Consider the following 18,217-nt stretch of genomic DNA (forward strand, 5'->3'; position numbering starts at 1 on the left):
GAGCCTGATGTGGGATTCGATCCCGGGTCTCCAGGATCGCGCCCTGGGCCAAAGGCAGGCGCCAAACCGCTGCGCCACCCAGGGATCCCAAAGTTTACAGTTTTAAAGAATCCTTTTCTCTTTCCTTCCATTAAACAAGTTATCACATGATCCTGTCTTTCCCTTCCCTATCATCTTGGTAACTCCAGTGAGGTTCAGTACTGGAACAGCACTTCCCCCTACTGGATAACAGTATCTATCTCTGACTGCTAGTTCATCAGCAAGTTCTTGAGCCCCTTGCCCAGGTATGGTTCTTTTCTTCAGGGGTAAAACCATGAATTCTTATGATGAATGTATCTTGCCAGGTCAAATCAACCATAATAGATAATTGTTGAAAGCCCTCAATGAATTGAAAACAGGGTTTCAGAATATTGTCCTAATTGATGTTTATCTGAGTCAGGTCTGCTATGGAGAATGGGATATGGACTCTAACTGTGCCCATTTCTCCATTAGCGCCCTCCCTAAGAGGATGCAATCCAGATTTAGGTGGAAGGCTTAGAAGATAGGGAATTCCCCTCCTGGTATGTTCAGAGGTGGGCTGGGAGCAGAGGGGTCTTGAGGTTCATAAGGAGGAGAGATAGTAACAGAGCCAGTATCCTCTTTGGATTGGCTGGTGATTTCTCCAGTGACCCAGGTTTGTTACAAGGAATGGGCCTATTTAAACAATCATCATTCAGTATGTTCAGAGGGGATTTATTAACCTGGTTGGTGATTAGACACATTATGCAAGAGGCCCTTAGATTGGGATCCGATTTAGGGCATTGAAGGCCTGGACATAGGTACCTCAGTCCATGTGCCCTGTTTCCTATTGAAGAGATCTGATAAATCATATTGAAGTTTAATGTTCCATTAAAGGGCTATTTTCCTTCATTTCCTAAGGAGTACTGAGGCCATTCAATGTTACAGAAGATCAGTCTTTCTTTTTTCTTCCTTAGATCTTGCAATGTGAATTGATTCCAGTGAGTTAAAAGGCATCCCAAGGGAGAATCCTTAAGAACCAAAGAAAATCCCATGCTCCCAGAAAAGTAGAGAAGGTCCATTACCAAAAATCCCCCCTGACTCCTAGGTGGCATCCTACACAGGACATGTCAGAGCTTCCTAGTGTCAAAGTGACCAGAGGCGACCTTCTAAGAACATGATATGAATACCACCTTGCCTTGTAGGAGGGATCCTGGTGTCCCTCAGCTTCTGCATTGCGCTCTAGACTACCAATGGGTGCCAGTGAATGAACCAAAATGCCATGGAGAACTTGTCATTCTTAACTCATGGAAAATACCAGAAAAGTTTTACAGGGGAAATTATATACTATTGTAATTTAAGTAGTCAGTAGGGGACATTGATGAAGAATAGTAAAGATAGAAATCCATCACGATCTAAGTAATATCCCAATACATGTAATCTTTTATAGCTGACTTCACTAGGAAAGGATCCTCAGTTGGGTTTTAATTCAGTTTGGTACTGGTTTCAGCCAGCTCTGAGTGGAGGACTGTCTCGTGGCCAGAAGTGGCTAGACTAGGAATTTGGAGGGGATCATATTAGACCAAAGAGAAAGAAAACCTTACATAAGATTCTTAAGATTGGAAGCTACCCTAGTGACTTAGGTGGCTGTCTTATGCCCAAGAAAGACAACTTTGTGTAAGAATAGGAATAAAGAAAGGGCATCAAGTTTCTGGGTCTTCTAATCATTCCCGCCAGGGTACTAGCTTCCAGTCAAATGATAGTCTTTCTCCTACCTATAAGTATTGCAGCCTGAGCAATGGACATGAAAATGTTCCAATAAGCCCATAGTCCTTTTTTTCCCCTTAAAAAAATTTTTTTTTATTGGAGTTCAATTTGCCAACACATAGTATAACACCCAGTGCTCATCCCATCAAGTGATGGGCACTGGTGACCTCAGTGCCCGTCACCCAGTCACGCCATCCCCTGGCCCACCTCCCCTTCCACTACCCCTTGTTCATTTCCCAGAGTTAGGAGTCTCTCATGCTCTGTCACCATCTCTAATTTTTCCCACTCATTTGCTCTCCTTTCCCCTATAATCCCTTTCACTATTTTTTATATTTCCTGTATGAGTGAAACCATATAATTGTCCTTCTCTGATTGACTTATTTCACTCAGCATAATACCCTCCAGTTCCATCCATGTCGAAGCAAATGGTGGGTATTTGTCGTTTCTAATGGCTGAGGAATATTCCATTGTATACAGAGACAACATCTTCTTTATCCATTCATCTTTCAATGGACACCGAAGGCCATTTCTTTTCCTTGTTTGTTTCCTACCGTAGGACTTCCAGGGCTAAGAGGGGACTTCCTTGTCTTGTTCCTGCTCTTAGGGGAGATGATTTCAGGTCTTCATCATAAAGTACGATGTCAGCTACAGGCCCTCCTACACAGCCTTTATTCTGTGGATGGACATTTCCTCAAAACCCACTATGCTTTTTATGTTGTGTTTTGTGAAATGCTTTTTCTGCCACTATTGAGATTACCGTATGGTTTTTGTCCTTTCTCTTGTTAATGTGATGGATCACGTTGACTGATTGCCAGAGAGGAAGTGGGTGGGAGATGGGCAAAATAGATAAATATTAGGAGCTATAAGCATCTGGTTCTCAAATATAGAAGCCACAGAAATTGAGAAAGTACAGCCTAGGCAATGGAGTCAGTACTATTGTAACTTTGTACGGGAACAGATGGTGACTACACTTCTCATGGGGAGAGCTGAATAATGTACAGCATAGTCATTAAATTGTAGCCCTGAAACTAGTTTAACATTGCATGTTGACTATACTTCAATAAATATTAATAGGGTTTTCCGATAGAAATCACGGTGGGTCCCTGAAAGGCATTTACACAGCCGTTACACATATGAAGGCACCTCTGCAGAGATGATAAAGATTTCTCAAATATCTTCAATATTGATTATTAAAAGATTTGACAGAGCTTGCATTGGGAGGGGCAGAGGGAAAGGGAGACTCTCAAGCACACTTCCCACCCAGCTGGCCCAGGCCCCACTTGAGGCTCCACACCACAACCTCGAGATCCTGACCTGAGCCAAAATCAAGAGTCGACGTTTAACTGACTGAACCACCCAGGAGCCCCTCAAATGTTCTTAAGCAAAATTCATGCTGAACCCTTGAGGGTGAGAGGACAGCAGGGACACCAGTCTACCTAGAAGGGTGGGAGGCCTGGAGGACCTGAGGGTGGAAACTAAGATGTGGGAGGGTGCCTTCATCCCATTCCCACCCAGCGTGGTGACAGGACCTCCCCCTGCATGCTTGGCTTTCAAGGGATCCCGATGTGGGACTCGATCCTGGAACTCAGGGATCATGCCTCAAGCTGAAGGCAGATGCCCACTGAGCCACCCAGGTGTCCCATGACTGCGATCTTTATCAATTGATCATTTATTTTTCAACTTTGCCTGTGTTCTTAGGCAGTTACTAGTGCCCAAGGAATGCTAGCATTATATATTGCTATTGGGCATAGCATTATATATTATTACATATAGCATCATTATATACATATAATAATATACATATAATAATGATGCTATCTATCCATCTCACCTTAAGGGGGTGGGGCTTGGCAGGGTGTCAGCTCATGTTTTACACTCAGCTTGCTTTTTGTTCTCTCATCAACTTGATGGAGGGGTTGAGGGAAAAGGAGGGATCTAGGGTGCTGTGAAGTTTCTGCCTTGTTTGATTGAGTAGAGGGTACCTTGGATCAAGACAGTTGATGCTAGAGGCATTTATAGGTTTGGAGAATACAGAGGTGTCCTATAAATCATTGAATAAATGTTTCTGGGGTGCAGGAAAACCAAACTACATTGGAGATCTATCCTTGGATATCATTAGCATTTTGGAAGTTGTTGAAGCTTTGGGTGCAGATAAGCTCAAGTAGCCTGAGTGCCAGAGTAAGAAGAGAAGTGGTCCAAATTAGGAATCCTGGAAGTGCCAAGATTTGAGGGGCAGGAAAAGAACAGAGCTTGGGAGGGAAACTGGAAATGCAAATGAAAAAGTGCACACTTTATGAGGAATATAGTTTGGATCAGAAGAGAGAGAGAGAGAGAGAGAGAGAGAGGGGGCAATGATCCAGTGGCGATGTTATGCTAAAGACAAGGATGCAGAGTAATGGAGGATTGACTCTGTTCAGCCTTACCATAGGGAGAGGACTAGAAATCATGTGAAGTGACTTGAGGTCACTGTAAAGACTTCCTAGCAGAACAACCTAGAATAGAAGAGTTTCCCGAGGAAGTCATGGGTCCCTGTGGCTAAATGCATTGAACACTAGTTGATGACCACTTGGCAGGAATGTTGTAGAAAGTATTCAAGCACCAGGGGACTAATTGTACCAAACAGGTCTTTAAAGTCTTTGCAAGTCCTGAGATACTATGATGTTGTATCTTGAAGGTAGGAGGTTGCCTTCTCCTCTTGCCATCTTCAGAAGCGAGGGAGCTATTCCGTAATCTTCCCTTCCCTCTATCATCTGTAACAGAACTGTTACTTACAGAATTAGCTACACTCCCTGGAACATATTTATACTCTAAACCTGGACATCTTTCCAGAAATTTTCAATCTGCTTTACTTTTAGGCAGAACTTCCTTTCATAAACCTTGTTCCAAACAAGAACTTTCATAAATACAAGTTCTTTTGGATTTCCAAAAAGATTACTTACAATTACTTACCATTATGGCAATAAAATCCAAATTAGTATAATTAATATATTTCTCTGTATCCTAAGTGGAACTCACAAAATCTATCTGCCTTCATATTTCCAGACTAGGAATTCTGGTCTTGTCTGCCCTGATGTGAATGCTTTTCCTTCCTTTTATCTGAAACATTTCTAGGCCTTTTTGTTGTCCTTAAAGTGTGGCAACCAGAGTGTGCAGCATTCCGGGTGTAGATGCCCCACTGTTTCAGATGTGACAGACACATTTTAATTCCCATATAATCATCAGCATCACAAAAAAACTGTTTCTCGGGGAATGGTTTAGTGTAATTCTAAGTTCATTTCCTCAGTCACACAGACAACTGAGAAATATTATATGGTATAGTTGTACTTACTTGAGCAAACACTGAGCCCTATACTACACTTACAGGAAAATTGTGAGTTTATCTTTGGCTTTGTCTGACAATAGCCCCAGGGTTGTTCATCCTGTAAACTCTAAGACCTGTAAAACCTTTGTAAAAACTGGACTCTAGCAATGACTTTTCTTCACTTAAAAAAAAAAAAGGTTAGGTTACTAGTTATACTCTATAGTTTCCTTCATTTCTGCTTTTATCATTTAGGGTTTATAATTTCAATATTCATTCCTTGTATCTTCACATTCTTTTTTTTTTTTTTTTTAATTCATAAGAGACACAGACAGAGGCAGAGAGAGAAGCAGACTACATGCAGGGAGCCCGACGTGGGACTCGATCCCAGGTCCCCAGGATCACACCTTGGGCTGAAGGCAGGTGCTAAACCGCTGACCTACCCAGGATGCCCTTATCTTCATTCTTGAATCACATTTTTATATCATGTCATAGTCTAGCTTCTGCTTCTATGCTGAAAAGCCATGGGCAGATATTATCAAATAGTGGAATTCTTTTAGAAAGAGCCTCACAGTACAATGATTATACTATGTGGTTATATCATGGCCCTGCGTCTACTGCTGTACACCATAACACAGCTCTCTGGCCCCTGACTTAGGTTATAATGGCATTCTGCTGTCTCATCAGAATTCTTTGTCTTCTACCTATCCCCTCTGTCCTTTGGTTTAGTTCTGGTTAGGTTGTAGGCATATGTTCTCTTACTGTACCCCACTTGGAGTGGTAAGTCCTGTACATTTTCCTACTTATTGGTATGCTGGTTATAGCCACTGCAAAGCCCTGAATCTTAAGGGCTCAGAGGATTATTTTTCAATTTCCTTACTCTACTTTATGGAGCTCTTTTCATTTGGTGCTGTATTTTAAGTGGAACTGGAAACTTCTTTTCATGTTTAGATAGATAGTCTTTCTTGTACAAAGTGATTATTTCTGAAAGGTTGATGAACTGTTGACTAATGGACTGTGCATCCCTTAAGAGTTGGAATTCACCTCTGTCCACCTCAGCATCCAGCCCGGCATCTGCTACTTAGTAGGCACCAAACAAATATTTGGGTGAATACTTGAAGGGGGAGTCAAAGTACATACTGAGACTATAAGGACCAGGTCTTCTAGAGTCCTTTTCATTTGTCTAAGCTGGAGTATAGTCTTTAAAAAGCCAGAGGTAGAACTAGAGTTGACATTTTTCATAGCTGGCCTCAAAATTGCCCAGGGGAAGGAGGTGGAGCTTAACCAAAGTACAGATTCCTGTGTTGATCCTCTAATCAGAATATCTAGAGGAAGACTAGGAATCTGTATTTTTCATAAGAGGACCAGTTATAATGCAACTAGTTTGTGCTGAACCAGATAACCTCTAATTCCTTTTCAGCAATAACATTCTTTGGTTCAAATATTAACTAGCTGATATGGAACTCTTTTTTTTTTTTTTTTTTTTTTTTTACTAACCTCATTCTATTTTCCCTTTTTTGTCATTCTCATTCAGAGTCTGCTAAGCCAGTCAGTGATTTCTTCAACAGAGAAGCTCCCCTCCAGAGGCTCTAAGCATTTGAGGTTCACACCTGTTCCCTTTGTGGATGAGATGACCTCGTCAGCTCTGGTCAATATTAATCCCTTTACCCCAGAGTCCTATAGAAAACAATTCCTTCGATCCAATGGCAAGAGGAAAACTCGAGGAGATCTGTAAGTGTACTGTCGCCTCTAACTTTTGGGAACTGGTCTTACTAATGTCAAGTAGAGGGGAGAGCATGAAAGTAAGATTAGGAACAAGAACTCAACTTGAATGCAACTGATATCATGTTCACACATCCCCTCCTTCCTAAATGTTAATGTTGGTTGTAACCTTCTTTGTCATGGAGATTCTAGTGTCTCCCCATTCTGATATGTACTGTAAGGTATCTTCTCTATAAAAGAATAGGGCAGAGTAAGCAATAGACTTTTGACTTCCATTAGCAAAGTGGGCGAGCTATGGAATTGCATTCATGTGGTCTCTGGATAACAAAAGGCTAGCCATTGGGGCAGGTGTAGCTCACAGTTCAAGGAGAATCCTGCTGTTTCGAGTCTAGACTGTGTGACTGAGAGATATAGAGCAAGGATTTGAACCTCTCTGCAGGTGATGGCAGATTGGCTAAAGAGAAAAACATAGTGTTGCTTTTAGAGGTGCTAAGAATGGAAAGCCAAACTGCACAACTCCCCAAGGCCACTGAATATTAGGAATTGTCCAAATGAGGATTGTGCATATAACTGAGGGACACTTCTTTACTACGTCTCTTCATTGCTTCTTTATTACATGATGAAAGCCTCTCTGAAATGGGCCAGTCATTTTTGCTCACATATAGTCAGCAAAATAAATGCACAGCTAACAATCTGAAGTACAAAGAACATTTAATATGTTAGGTTGAGTTGTTTTGTTTGGAATCAATGACTCCGTATCAATCAGCTTTGTGGCCAGAATAGGTTTTCTCAATGCTATCTCCTGCATCTTAAGTAAACAGAACTTTAGTACAAGTATACAGGTCCACTTTTGTTAACAAGAATTCTATTGGTTTTAGCTCTTGAGGATTCTTTGCAAATCATCAGAATTGATTCACCTCTCACTGAAGCTAGTCAGAAGAGACCATTAATTTTAAATCCCTGCAATGAAAGTGATGGCACTTTTGTAACAGCTCTTAGTGCTTCTGAGTACTTTTTCTCCCTTACTTAGTGTACTGTTATTTTTGATGTGGTGTTATAAAGTATTAGAATGTATTATTAAACTTAAGTCACGAATGTCCAGTGTCAATCTGTCCCCATGAGTGTAAAGTCTTCCTCTGTTTACATTTTCTATCCTCTGCTTCTCCAGAAGAAAAATCTATAGCTGGCTGCTCTAGAGATTGAAATATGGCTTAGAGATCCAGAGTGCAACTGCTCATGCCAAAGAGGATGTTTGTCAGAGACTTCAGCTCATTGGAAAGTAACTGAAAATATCTTAGCCAGCGTTAGAGTTTATTCTGCTGTACTGTTGGTTTGCCTGAGAATCTAGTGCAGAGCAGGGGAGGTGGGTGTGGGAGGGGCAGGTCGCAGTGAGGCCAGGAAGAGGGCTCTGTTTCCAATCCTCTGTGTACTCTCACCCCCACTGTTCAGGGTTGCTCTGTTTGCCCAGAACTCCACTACCAACCTTAGCTGATTCCTACTCGTTCTTGGAAACTAAGTTTGCATATCTTCTCTTTTGGGAAAGACTTCATGATTTGGGTGCTGCCTGTAATGTCCTATGATATCTTGTTCTTATTCTTTCAGTTTCTTATGTTGAAATGTTCTATTTATCCCTGTCTTAAAATATAAACTGAAGGAGGGAAGGAATTGTCTTATTTACTCTTACAGTCCCAGAACCTAGTATAGTATCAAGCTTAGTGGTGCTAATCATACATTGATATCACTTCTTCTCCCTCTTTTTTTAAGTGAGGAAGCTGACCCAGGGGAAGGCAAGGTAGAACAAGGGCTGCCTGCCAAGGTGAGCACAGTTCTTTGTTGTAGCTGTCCTAACTTAGTCACTTCTTCCTGTTGCTTCCCTCCCCTCTCTTTCTTTTTTTCTCTCTCTCCCTCCTTACCAACCCCACAACTCACTTTGTAGATTTACAAATGTGCTTTGCAGCTGAATTGATCTGGACTCTCATCAGGGTCTATATTCTTAGCTAGTTATTACTGTATCAGACAGGCCTGATAAGCGTATTGCTGAATCATTACCTTGGAGTGTTGTAAAATTAATGGCTACTGCTTCTATCTTGGATTTAGGGAAAAATTCTATATTCATGGGGTAGAAGGGTGAAGGGAAAATTCAAGATATTTAAGGTCCAAAAATGGAAAGGCAGAAGAGAGAAAAAATGGCATAAAGCTGTAAATTTAGATGTAAAATTTTGGCTCTTAAATGTGTCAGTATCTACTGATTTTTAAATAATGTTCACAATCTTTGAGATAGCATCCCTCATTTGATAACCTAGTCTAAGAAAAAATACTGTAAATATTAGCACCATTATTGCAGCCTTAACTGTAATGGCAAAAAAAAAAAAAGAGTACTAAATGTCCAATTATAAAAGAATGGCTAAATAAACTATAATTTATAGTAGAATATTAAATTGCCATTAAGAAGTTTATAATACCATGAAAGCATGCTTGTGTTCAACACTCAGTTTATGAAAGTGGAGGGGGAGGGCTTGATGGATGAGTGATGTGGATGGTAAGCTGGCTTATTTGGTGTCTGAGATGAGGATGGGAAGGTAGTGGCTGAGCAACTGGTAGAAGGCCTTGAGGTCTCTGACCAGAAGTTTGGTTTCCTTATAGGAGACAATTAGGTATGTTGGATTCTATCATTTTGCAAAAATAATTTTCACTATTAGAAGAGATGGAAAGAGGGCTGGTAGCTATGGCAGCTCCAGACACGGGGGAAACAGAATTGGAGATTGGCTAAGGGCAATGAAAATTCTAGATCTTGCTAATGAAGACTGATTGGTATTGGATGTTGAAACGAGGAACTAGTAAGGGTCAGGATTGTTTAAACTCAAAGTTAGATGAAAAAATTCTTGCTAACGGGGACATTAGGAAAGGATGACTTCACAGATAAATTAATTTGGATTGAGATTCATATAAATTCATGGAGATTTTTGTCATCTTAGCTACCATTTCCTGATAATTTACTGTGTGCTTGGCATTGAGCTAAGTTACACACACACCCAACCCACTCCTCCCCCCACACGTTTTCTCATGTAATATTCAAAAGCACCCCAAGGAGTGGTTGCTAAGATGCTCACTACTTTAGATCAGGAAACTAATAAGAGTTCAGTGACTTTTGCCTAGGGTTACCTACTAGCTGAGTAATGAGAGATGTTGCTGGTCAGCCAGTAGGTGGAGGGCTTGTTATACCTAAGCACATAAACTAAAATAATCAATTTGACAATTTAGTTCTCTAGACTAAGATTTTTTAGGAAGCAAAGTGAACACAAATAAGTTTATTCAATTTGAGATGGAAACACTAGCAGCCAGAGTGTGATCTAAGTAGACCAGAGTCAAAGGGAGGTGCCCTTTTTTTTTTTTTTCTTAATATATTCTACCTGGATCTCAGCCATTCCTTTAGGAGAGGACAGTAGCTGTTGCAGTGAGCAAGTGCGTCCCCTCTAAAAACCTATTGAGAAGAAGAATATCCCAGACAGAAGAAATAACATAGAAAAAGACTTAATATATGAAAACAATGACAGTGCAGAGTTGTTTAGACAGTTATGAAGAATACAGAGAAGGTAGTCAGCAATTGGGGTGGTTCTTGCTACCATGAATACTGACACAAACAGAATCCAATAGATTGGCCTCAAAAGTCTTTTTGAAAACATACAGAAATTTTTGAATATGCCTTAAGTTTATTGCTCACAATATGTTAGAATTATTTTAATATTTTAATAAAATATTTCAGAGATGTGTTCTACGAGAAACCAATATGGCTTCCCGCTATGAAAAAGAATTCTTGGAGGTAGAAAAAATTGGAGTTGGGGAATTTGGTACAGTCTACAAGTGTATTAAGAGGCTGGATGGATGTGTTTATGCAATAAAACGGTCCATGAAACCTGTTGCAGGATTATCAAATGAGTAAGTACCTTTGAAATGTACTAGAAGTGCACACTTGGATTTGGAAAGTTGTTTCTTGTCAAAACATTTTAAATAATAGTACTGATGTCACCAAAAATATACCTGTTGCTACCCTCTCTATTATATGTGGTCTCACATTCATAAACTTTCTGAATTTTTCTAATCAGAGATCAGTTACTTCCCAAAACATACCATGACCATTTGGGTGCAATCATGTTGTGTTTTTTCATGGCTCCTAAGACTTTTCCTACTGGTCTTACTGCTTTTGCTTTAATGAATAGATTTATGGAATGATCTTCAGCCTGTTAGTTCATTAGAAATATTGCCAAGTAGGAAGTTACTGTTAACTCACTGGTTATCTTGACTTTGTTTTAGTAACGAATTCAATAATGAATTCGGTGTTTTGAAGACTACAAGCGAGGACAAATTAACAATAATTTAAGTTTCATTCCCAGAACTAATTGTCTAGAAGTTCTTCCTTTTACAAAGAAGACAATTATTTTCAGATTCAACCAGTGCTTTTTGTGAACTGTGGGAATGTATTATTAGTTTGCTGAATCTGAAATTATGGACCTTAGAATTCATTTTTTTTATACCGAAATTCATCAAGTACTACACTTTACTTTGTGTGTGTGTGTGTTGGATTTTCTATTCCATAATGACTATCTCTGCCCGAGACTGTCCCTGTGACTACATCATCTTGGTGGAAAAAACATTGATTCTAAGGACTGTCTAGCCTTTACAGAGAAGATAGAGAACCTATCACAATATCCATTACCAAGGCCTTTTTGTTAAGCCTGTCGAGGTTTTTAAAAATTGTGATACGGTAAAATTAAGACTCAAAGCCTGTCTGCCATCAAGATAGTAACAACTGAAGATTGCTCTTTACATATGCCGTCTAATCAAAAACCATGGATTTTGGTTCCAGGATGACCAAGGTTCTTGGGTCTATCATCACTGGCTTGACATTGGGTCGGTCACTGAGCTTTCTAAAGCCTTCATCCCTGCCACTATGTCTTACTGAGTAGTTATGGAAATTAAGTGAGATAAAATAGTAAGCAGTGAGTAGTCAGTGTTCTGCCACTGTGAATAATGCCTCATATCTTGTCTTTTTTTTTTTTTAGATTTTATTTATTTATTCATGAGACACAGAGAGAGAGGCAGAGACACAGGCAGAGGGAGAAGCAGGCTCTGCCTGGGGAGTCTGATGTGGGACTCGATCCCGGACTCTGGGATCATGACCTGAGTCGAAGACAGATGCCCAACCAGGCATCCCTCATATCTTGTCTTTTAAAAAAAAAATTTGTATGTATATCATCTTGACTCATTTTTCTTGATGCTTCTCTGTCTTTTAGGAATTTGGCTCTGCATGAAGTTTATGCTCATGCAGTGCTTGGGCATCACCCTCATGTGGTCCGTTACTACTCTGCATGGGCAGAAGATGACCACATGATCATTCAGAATGAATACTGTAATGGTAAGTATGTAGAGTAGTATCTGTGGAGAGGGAGATGAATTTTAAATCAATAGGAAAAAAAATCTTTGCCTCTCCTTCATAGTTTAGGTCAGGATAGCAATACCTAAAAAAAGTCTGTACTACTACAGTTTTGCTTGGAAGCAGTGAGCTGGGGACACTGAGTTGTATTCAAAATGAATTTCTGTTTTATGCTATTTCATATTTCTTTCAGAGCTGATGTGTGGCTGACACATAGAAGCTATCAATCCCTTCACATTTTACTCCATACTTAGAAAACTTTTACTCTAGTGGTTTGAATAGTAGGTAAATCCTCCTCCTCTTACATTTGCAAGGTATTCTAAAAGATGCATGCAAGCCATAAACCCTACTATTTGGGGGGAAGGGAGTGGTAAACTTACACAGCCAACTTTTGATTAATTTTCAAGTGGGTTCCTGAATTGGGGGATAGTTCATGCATCTAGATGCTTCTTATCTTTGAACTTTAGTGTTCTCACTACAATGTGTGGGGTGGGTGCTGGAATGAAATGCAGTGGCTTCAGATATATTCTTGTAGGTCCTTCAGAACCAGACATACACAAGAAACTGGTAAAAAAAAAATTTTCTGGGCTACTTAAATCCAAAAAGTAGTCTTTTGGTTTAACATATTTCTAATCTGTGATTAAGGGGTTGATAAAATCATAGAGTTACACGTGATTATTCTCAGAAATATTTTTTACCAAAATGTTCACTGGTAAAATATGAAAGTGCTACCAAATTAAGTAGAAGCTTGCCAGCTTTTTAGGAGTAGCAACCCATATTCTGGCTATGGTAATATGGGAAAATGGCAAGCCTCCCAAACCTGCTCCCCAACAACATGTACACCCACCCTTAAGTTTCTCTAATAGTACAGTCTTCGAGTAATTTTAGTAACCACCAGATAGCCCCAAGTATGTATGTGCAGCCTGACTTTTGAGGGACAGTGATAAAGTTTCATCATTTTACATACAAATAGGTTAAATGATAATATTATGAAATGCTAGAAACATAGAAAATAGTACACACATGCTGCAAAATAATGATTTGGTATTTCCCTTATTGTTTCCTTAGGGCCTGATTTCCTTGGAGTCTTAACTGTGAACTTTGTTGTGTTTTTTTTCCCCAAGTTCACCTGAATCCTTTTTTTTCCTAATAATCTCCTTAGGATAAAAAAAAAATAGACCCTTTCCTTGTGATTCAGAGGCTGAGATTTTTCTTAATCTTCTCTTCCTAATTTCTTCTTATCATAACCAGGGATTCCCTATTCTCCTCTACCAGTCCCAAAATTGGTTTTATCTTCATGAATTTCAGCTACTAACAAAGATAATATCAAATAACAAAAATTAACCAAGAAAGCCAAACAAAACAAAAGTAATCTTATTCAAAAAGAATAAGATGGAGTGATCTTATTACAAATCATCTTCTGATTCTTTTCAACATTTGAATACCTTCTCAAAGTGTGATGCTATACTAAGTTCTAGGGTGAGATATACTATAGAGTGAGCTAAGGTAAGTCCTTCAAGGAGCTTTACTCCTCTTGCTCTGTTACAATGAATACATAAGAGACCATTTGCTGCAAAGTCAGGTGGATAAAAAGCATTCAGAGAAGATGGATGTGAGCAAGTGACAGCATAGTGTGGTGTTGTGGGCCTAGTCAGAGCTGGATCTAAGACTAGTGCTGCACGCTTGCTGTAGGATCTCTGGGATGTCAATCCCATTGATTAAAGAAATCATAATATTTATTTATGGGAGTAGTTTGAGAAATAGCAACAATCTATGCCAAATGCTAGCAGTGACAATACCTGATACATAGTAAAAACTCAATAATAGTTGCTATTAGAGCAGTCCAAGAAAAATCTCATAATGGAGGTAAGACTTGAAGGAAACCTTGCAGGATTACCAGAGTTTAAGAAGTAGAGGGAAGACTTCCATTAGAGGAAGAGCATGCAGACAAAGGGCAGGGTACTGGGAATGGGTCTGTACCAGTGGACAGTAAGGACACTGAGAGGATGGAGGTGATCCCTATAAAAGGAAATAAGAGCAACAAGGTAAAGTGTGGGAAGACTTGGCTTTTGGATGTCGGGCAGTCAATTTTGAAGTTGATGTGATAGATTATGAGGAATCCTTGTCTGTTTACCATGGCATCCACTAACTTCACTGTGTACTTGTCAATTAAAATGTAATTCTGATTTTTCAAATTGTAATTCACATACATTGCTTTCAAATATGAACTGATCATCGACAATAAAGCACACCCTTATATTTGTCCTGTTTGTGGTTATGGATAATTCATGTTGAGACTTAGCCCTATGGCTCTAAATGAAGGAGAGTTAAGTCCTAAGTATTTGTAAAATAGCAAAGTACCAGCATCCTATTCCTTCTACTCCTTCTCCCACTCCATCCTCTCCTTCTCCCTCTTGCTCATCTCTTCCTCCTCATGCCTGCCACTCTTTCCCCTATACCCCCAGCCTGTCATAGCAGTCAGGCTAGAACATGTATGGTTATGGTTTTACTAAGATTATAAATTAGATGATTTAGATAATTTACATCATAACTAGTAGAGACCAGCAGTTATCTGATTTTTTTCCCCCTACTGTGTGTCTTGAGCCCTGAACCAATCAAATGTTCCTTCCTCCACCCTCACCCTTGTCAAGACTCCCTACGTGTCACCTGTGGGCCAGCCTCTGAAGTCTGAAGGTCTTCCACCTAGTAGATCAATTGTGTAACCACCAGGATTCCAAACAATTCAGGTTGGGATGATTAATCTCTCCCCCACACAGTATTTTCTTGTGATAACTTCTGTCACTGAAGTTTTACAGAGCGTGCTCTCCTAGGATGGTGGTTCTTGCATTTGGTCTAGTGATGTGACATCCAGAAGTCCCCATGTCCTCTGTGGTTATATTTTTCTACCAAACAAGGAATCCTGGTTATATTTTTCTACCAAACAAGGAATAACTTTACCAACAGAAAAACAGGATTGTGCTATAGATAGCAACATAAAATCAAGATTTTGAGAATACAAGTGTATGAGCAAAATATCCTGTTTAATTGTTCTGTTTACCTTTCATTGTTGGAAGGCATTTGCTATTTATTTTAGTATCTGTCAGATCTCATAAGCAGATGGAAAAATGTAGCTATGTTTTTACGTTTTTTTTCCCCCCTGCCAAGTAGGGAAAGCACTTTTATCTAAAGGAAATAACTCAGTCACCCATTTCATAAACATGATTTGATAAGAGCTGAGAGCTGGTTGTTTCCTCTTAGGGCACAATGCTGGCAATTATGGTACCATCTTTGGGTGGTACCCTGGGGTATGGAGTTAAGGCTCCAGTGTAGCTGAGATTAGTAAGGATGAAGTTTTTAGTTCATTTGGTATTGCTCTGTCTATAAACACATACTTCCTTAGTACTATTTAGCAAAGAACAGTTAATAACACTCTCTGATAAGAGGGAGACAATAAGCTTCAGCTGTGGCAAAATAAAGACATTCTCCTGACTTTGCACAAATGCTTTTCAGTGAGTTTTACTGTTGATTATCACTTGGATAACTTTTAATATTACCTACAGAGCTTCTAAGTAATTAAAAGTGCTGCTAGCACTGGTGTAGTTACCCTTAATAAATCCCTGTAGCTCTTCAGGGAATTGGCAATACATCTCTGCTTATAATCTAAAGGACCATCTTGAAGGGTTCCTATCTACCCCCAGGATGCTTCCCTCTTTCCACACATTTTATGGGGGCCCTGTCTCATCTTTCCTTTCCCTCTGTTGCCAGGATAGACCTTCAGTTCAGAATATATAGATGACATGCAAGACCTTGAGAAAGTGAAAATGAATGGGTTGGGGCCCTGTCTTGAAGGAGCACCTAGCCTACTAGGGAGGGAGATGGACTCCAGTGGACATGAGATCCTTGGATGTAGGCTTCCTTCTTCTTGCCATATCTCACAGCTTCATCTGCAAACTCAGACTTCAGGTGACTTTGTTTCAACACACTCTTACTTTCTATCTAATGTCCTTTCCACACATAAGTTTTAAGAAGATTCCCAGGAAAAAGACACACCATTTACTTTAGGCCTCTTGGTGTTTCTGAAAAGGGCTGAAATTCTCCTTTCTGAATATAATTATTTTAACATGACAGGTCAATATTTATACTGAATTTTACATAGGATACATGAAAGTATGGATTTCCTAAAAAAAAAAAAAAATGCCATTATCACCTCTGATCCTATTGTTCTGGACAGATACTTGAAGGCTGGAGCCCTAACTGCCAGGGAGACCCCAGACTCTAGAATTTGACTGAAGAAGCTGCCAGTAAATGAAAACTAATAAATAAAGGGTTCAGAAGCATTCTAATACCTTAGGAAAGGGGCAAACAAGATCCAGATGGTCAGATGAGTCCAGGCCTTTTTTTTTTTTTTTTTTTTAACTTATAACAATGATAAATCAGGAGCCTATCTATAGTTGATAAGCAAATACTATGGCTCAAATAGGATTTAGGTATATATTGAAATTTCATATTTTCCTTGGGTCAGCAATCATTAAATATCCTGATTTTGTTAGATATTTTTAATGGAATTAAACTCAGAATCAATTTCATTAAAGTTACAAGTAGCCTATAATTACTAGCTTGACGCTGAATTAATCATCAATGCCAGCAGTAGTTATTTGTCTAGGCCTGATTGAGCTTCTGGTTAATCATTAGATAACAATTTTAAAATGTTAGCTGGGGCAGACTCAAGGCAATAGAACCATATATTGGATACCTGCAGTATGGCATTTTATTTTCTTTAAAAGTCCTGTAGTTCTTCTCCAACACATCTGTGGAATAGGTGGGGCCAAAATTATGTTTTACACTAAAACTGAATAATCTAGACTTGTTGGATTAAACCCCTTCATAAGAATTTTCTTAAATGTTTATTATGCTTTTATCTATTCAGATTCATACCTTTTCTCCATTCTGCGGGGCTGCTCTCTGTTGTTCCTTCCTAGGTGGGAGCTTGCAGACTGCTATATCTGAAAATACAAAGTCTGGCAATCATTTCCCAGAGCTGAAACTCAAGGACATCCTTCTGCAGATTTCCCTTGGGCTTAAGTACATCCACAACTCTGGCATGGTGCATCTGGACATCAAACCTAGTCAGTATGGCTCCCTCTGCTCCTCTCAACAGATTTATTTCTCTCTCCGCTATGTCAGAGTTGGTGCCTGCGTGTCTACTAAGCATTGAAGATGCTGTTTGCTGGCAAAATCTGTTTCCTTCTTTTGTTTCCCTAAAAAATTTAAACGGCTTTATCTATTTTTGCCCTGGGCCCAGGGGACAGAGAGACAGAAGGCTCTTTCCCAGACAGCGAAGCCAAAGTATGAAAATAGGTCTCTAACTTACTGCATAGCTAAGTGACAGCATATTGGCTGCATCTGGAATGTATTGACAACTAGTGCTGTATATACTCTTTCTAATTCAGCACTGACTAAAGTGAACAGAAATGAATGGTTTTGGCACTCAATGTGAAACTCCAGGAAATGATGTTACCATTTTTTTTTCAGGCTTATTTTTTTTGTTCTGAGGCTACTAGCCTCTTCAGAGGATGGAATGTGTCTGAGGTCAGTTTCACTCAAAATAGGTATCCTCAATCACTGAGCTGTTCAGAAGTAGTGTGAGGAAAAGAAATCTTGATAGTCTTGTTACAAATACACAGAAAGGAGGGTGGCTAAAATGTCAAACAGAAAAGAATCTTTGGGGTGAAAAAGCTAAGGGATCATTACTTAGGTCAATTGTGTATTTTGTTAGGTAACATCTTCATTTGTCATAAAATGCAATGCGACTCTCCTGTAGTCCCAGAGGAGATTGAAAATGAAGCTGATTGGTTTCTCTCTGCCAATGTGATGTATAAAATTGGTGAGTTGGCCTTAAGCCCTGAGCTGTATATTATCCTGTAAAATTTATAGTGATGACTTCACCTATTTCAGTTTTAAAGACATGCTTTTAGAGAGCTCTATTTCTTTCCTTCTTTTTT

General features: G+C 39.4%; 1 protein-coding gene across 1 annotated transcript in view; it reads left to right on the plus strand.

Moving 5' to 3' along the window:
* WEE2 (WEE2 oocyte meiosis inhibiting kinase) overlaps window positions 1-18,217 on the plus strand; it is a 32,383-nt gene that overhangs the window by 7,375 nt on the left and 6,791 nt on the right. The window contains exons 2-7 of the mRNA XM_072777468.1: window positions 6,597-6,793; window positions 8,549-8,600; window positions 10,548-10,720; window positions 12,076-12,197; window positions 17,195-17,341; window positions 17,992-18,099. Coding sequence (XP_072633569.1) covers window positions 6,597-6,793; window positions 8,549-8,600; window positions 10,548-10,720; window positions 12,076-12,197; window positions 17,195-17,341; window positions 17,992-18,099 — 799 coding nt within the window. The remainder of the gene's footprint in view (window positions 1-6,596; window positions 6,794-8,548; window positions 8,601-10,547; window positions 10,721-12,075; window positions 12,198-17,194; window positions 17,342-17,991; window positions 18,100-18,217) is intronic.

The sequence above is a fragment of the Canis lupus genome, chromosome 15, assembly GCF_048164855.1.
Source record: "Canis lupus baileyi chromosome 15, mCanLup2.hap1, whole genome shotgun sequence".
In the NCBI taxonomy this organism is placed as follows: Eukaryota; Metazoa; Chordata; class Mammalia; order Carnivora; family Canidae; genus Canis; species Canis lupus.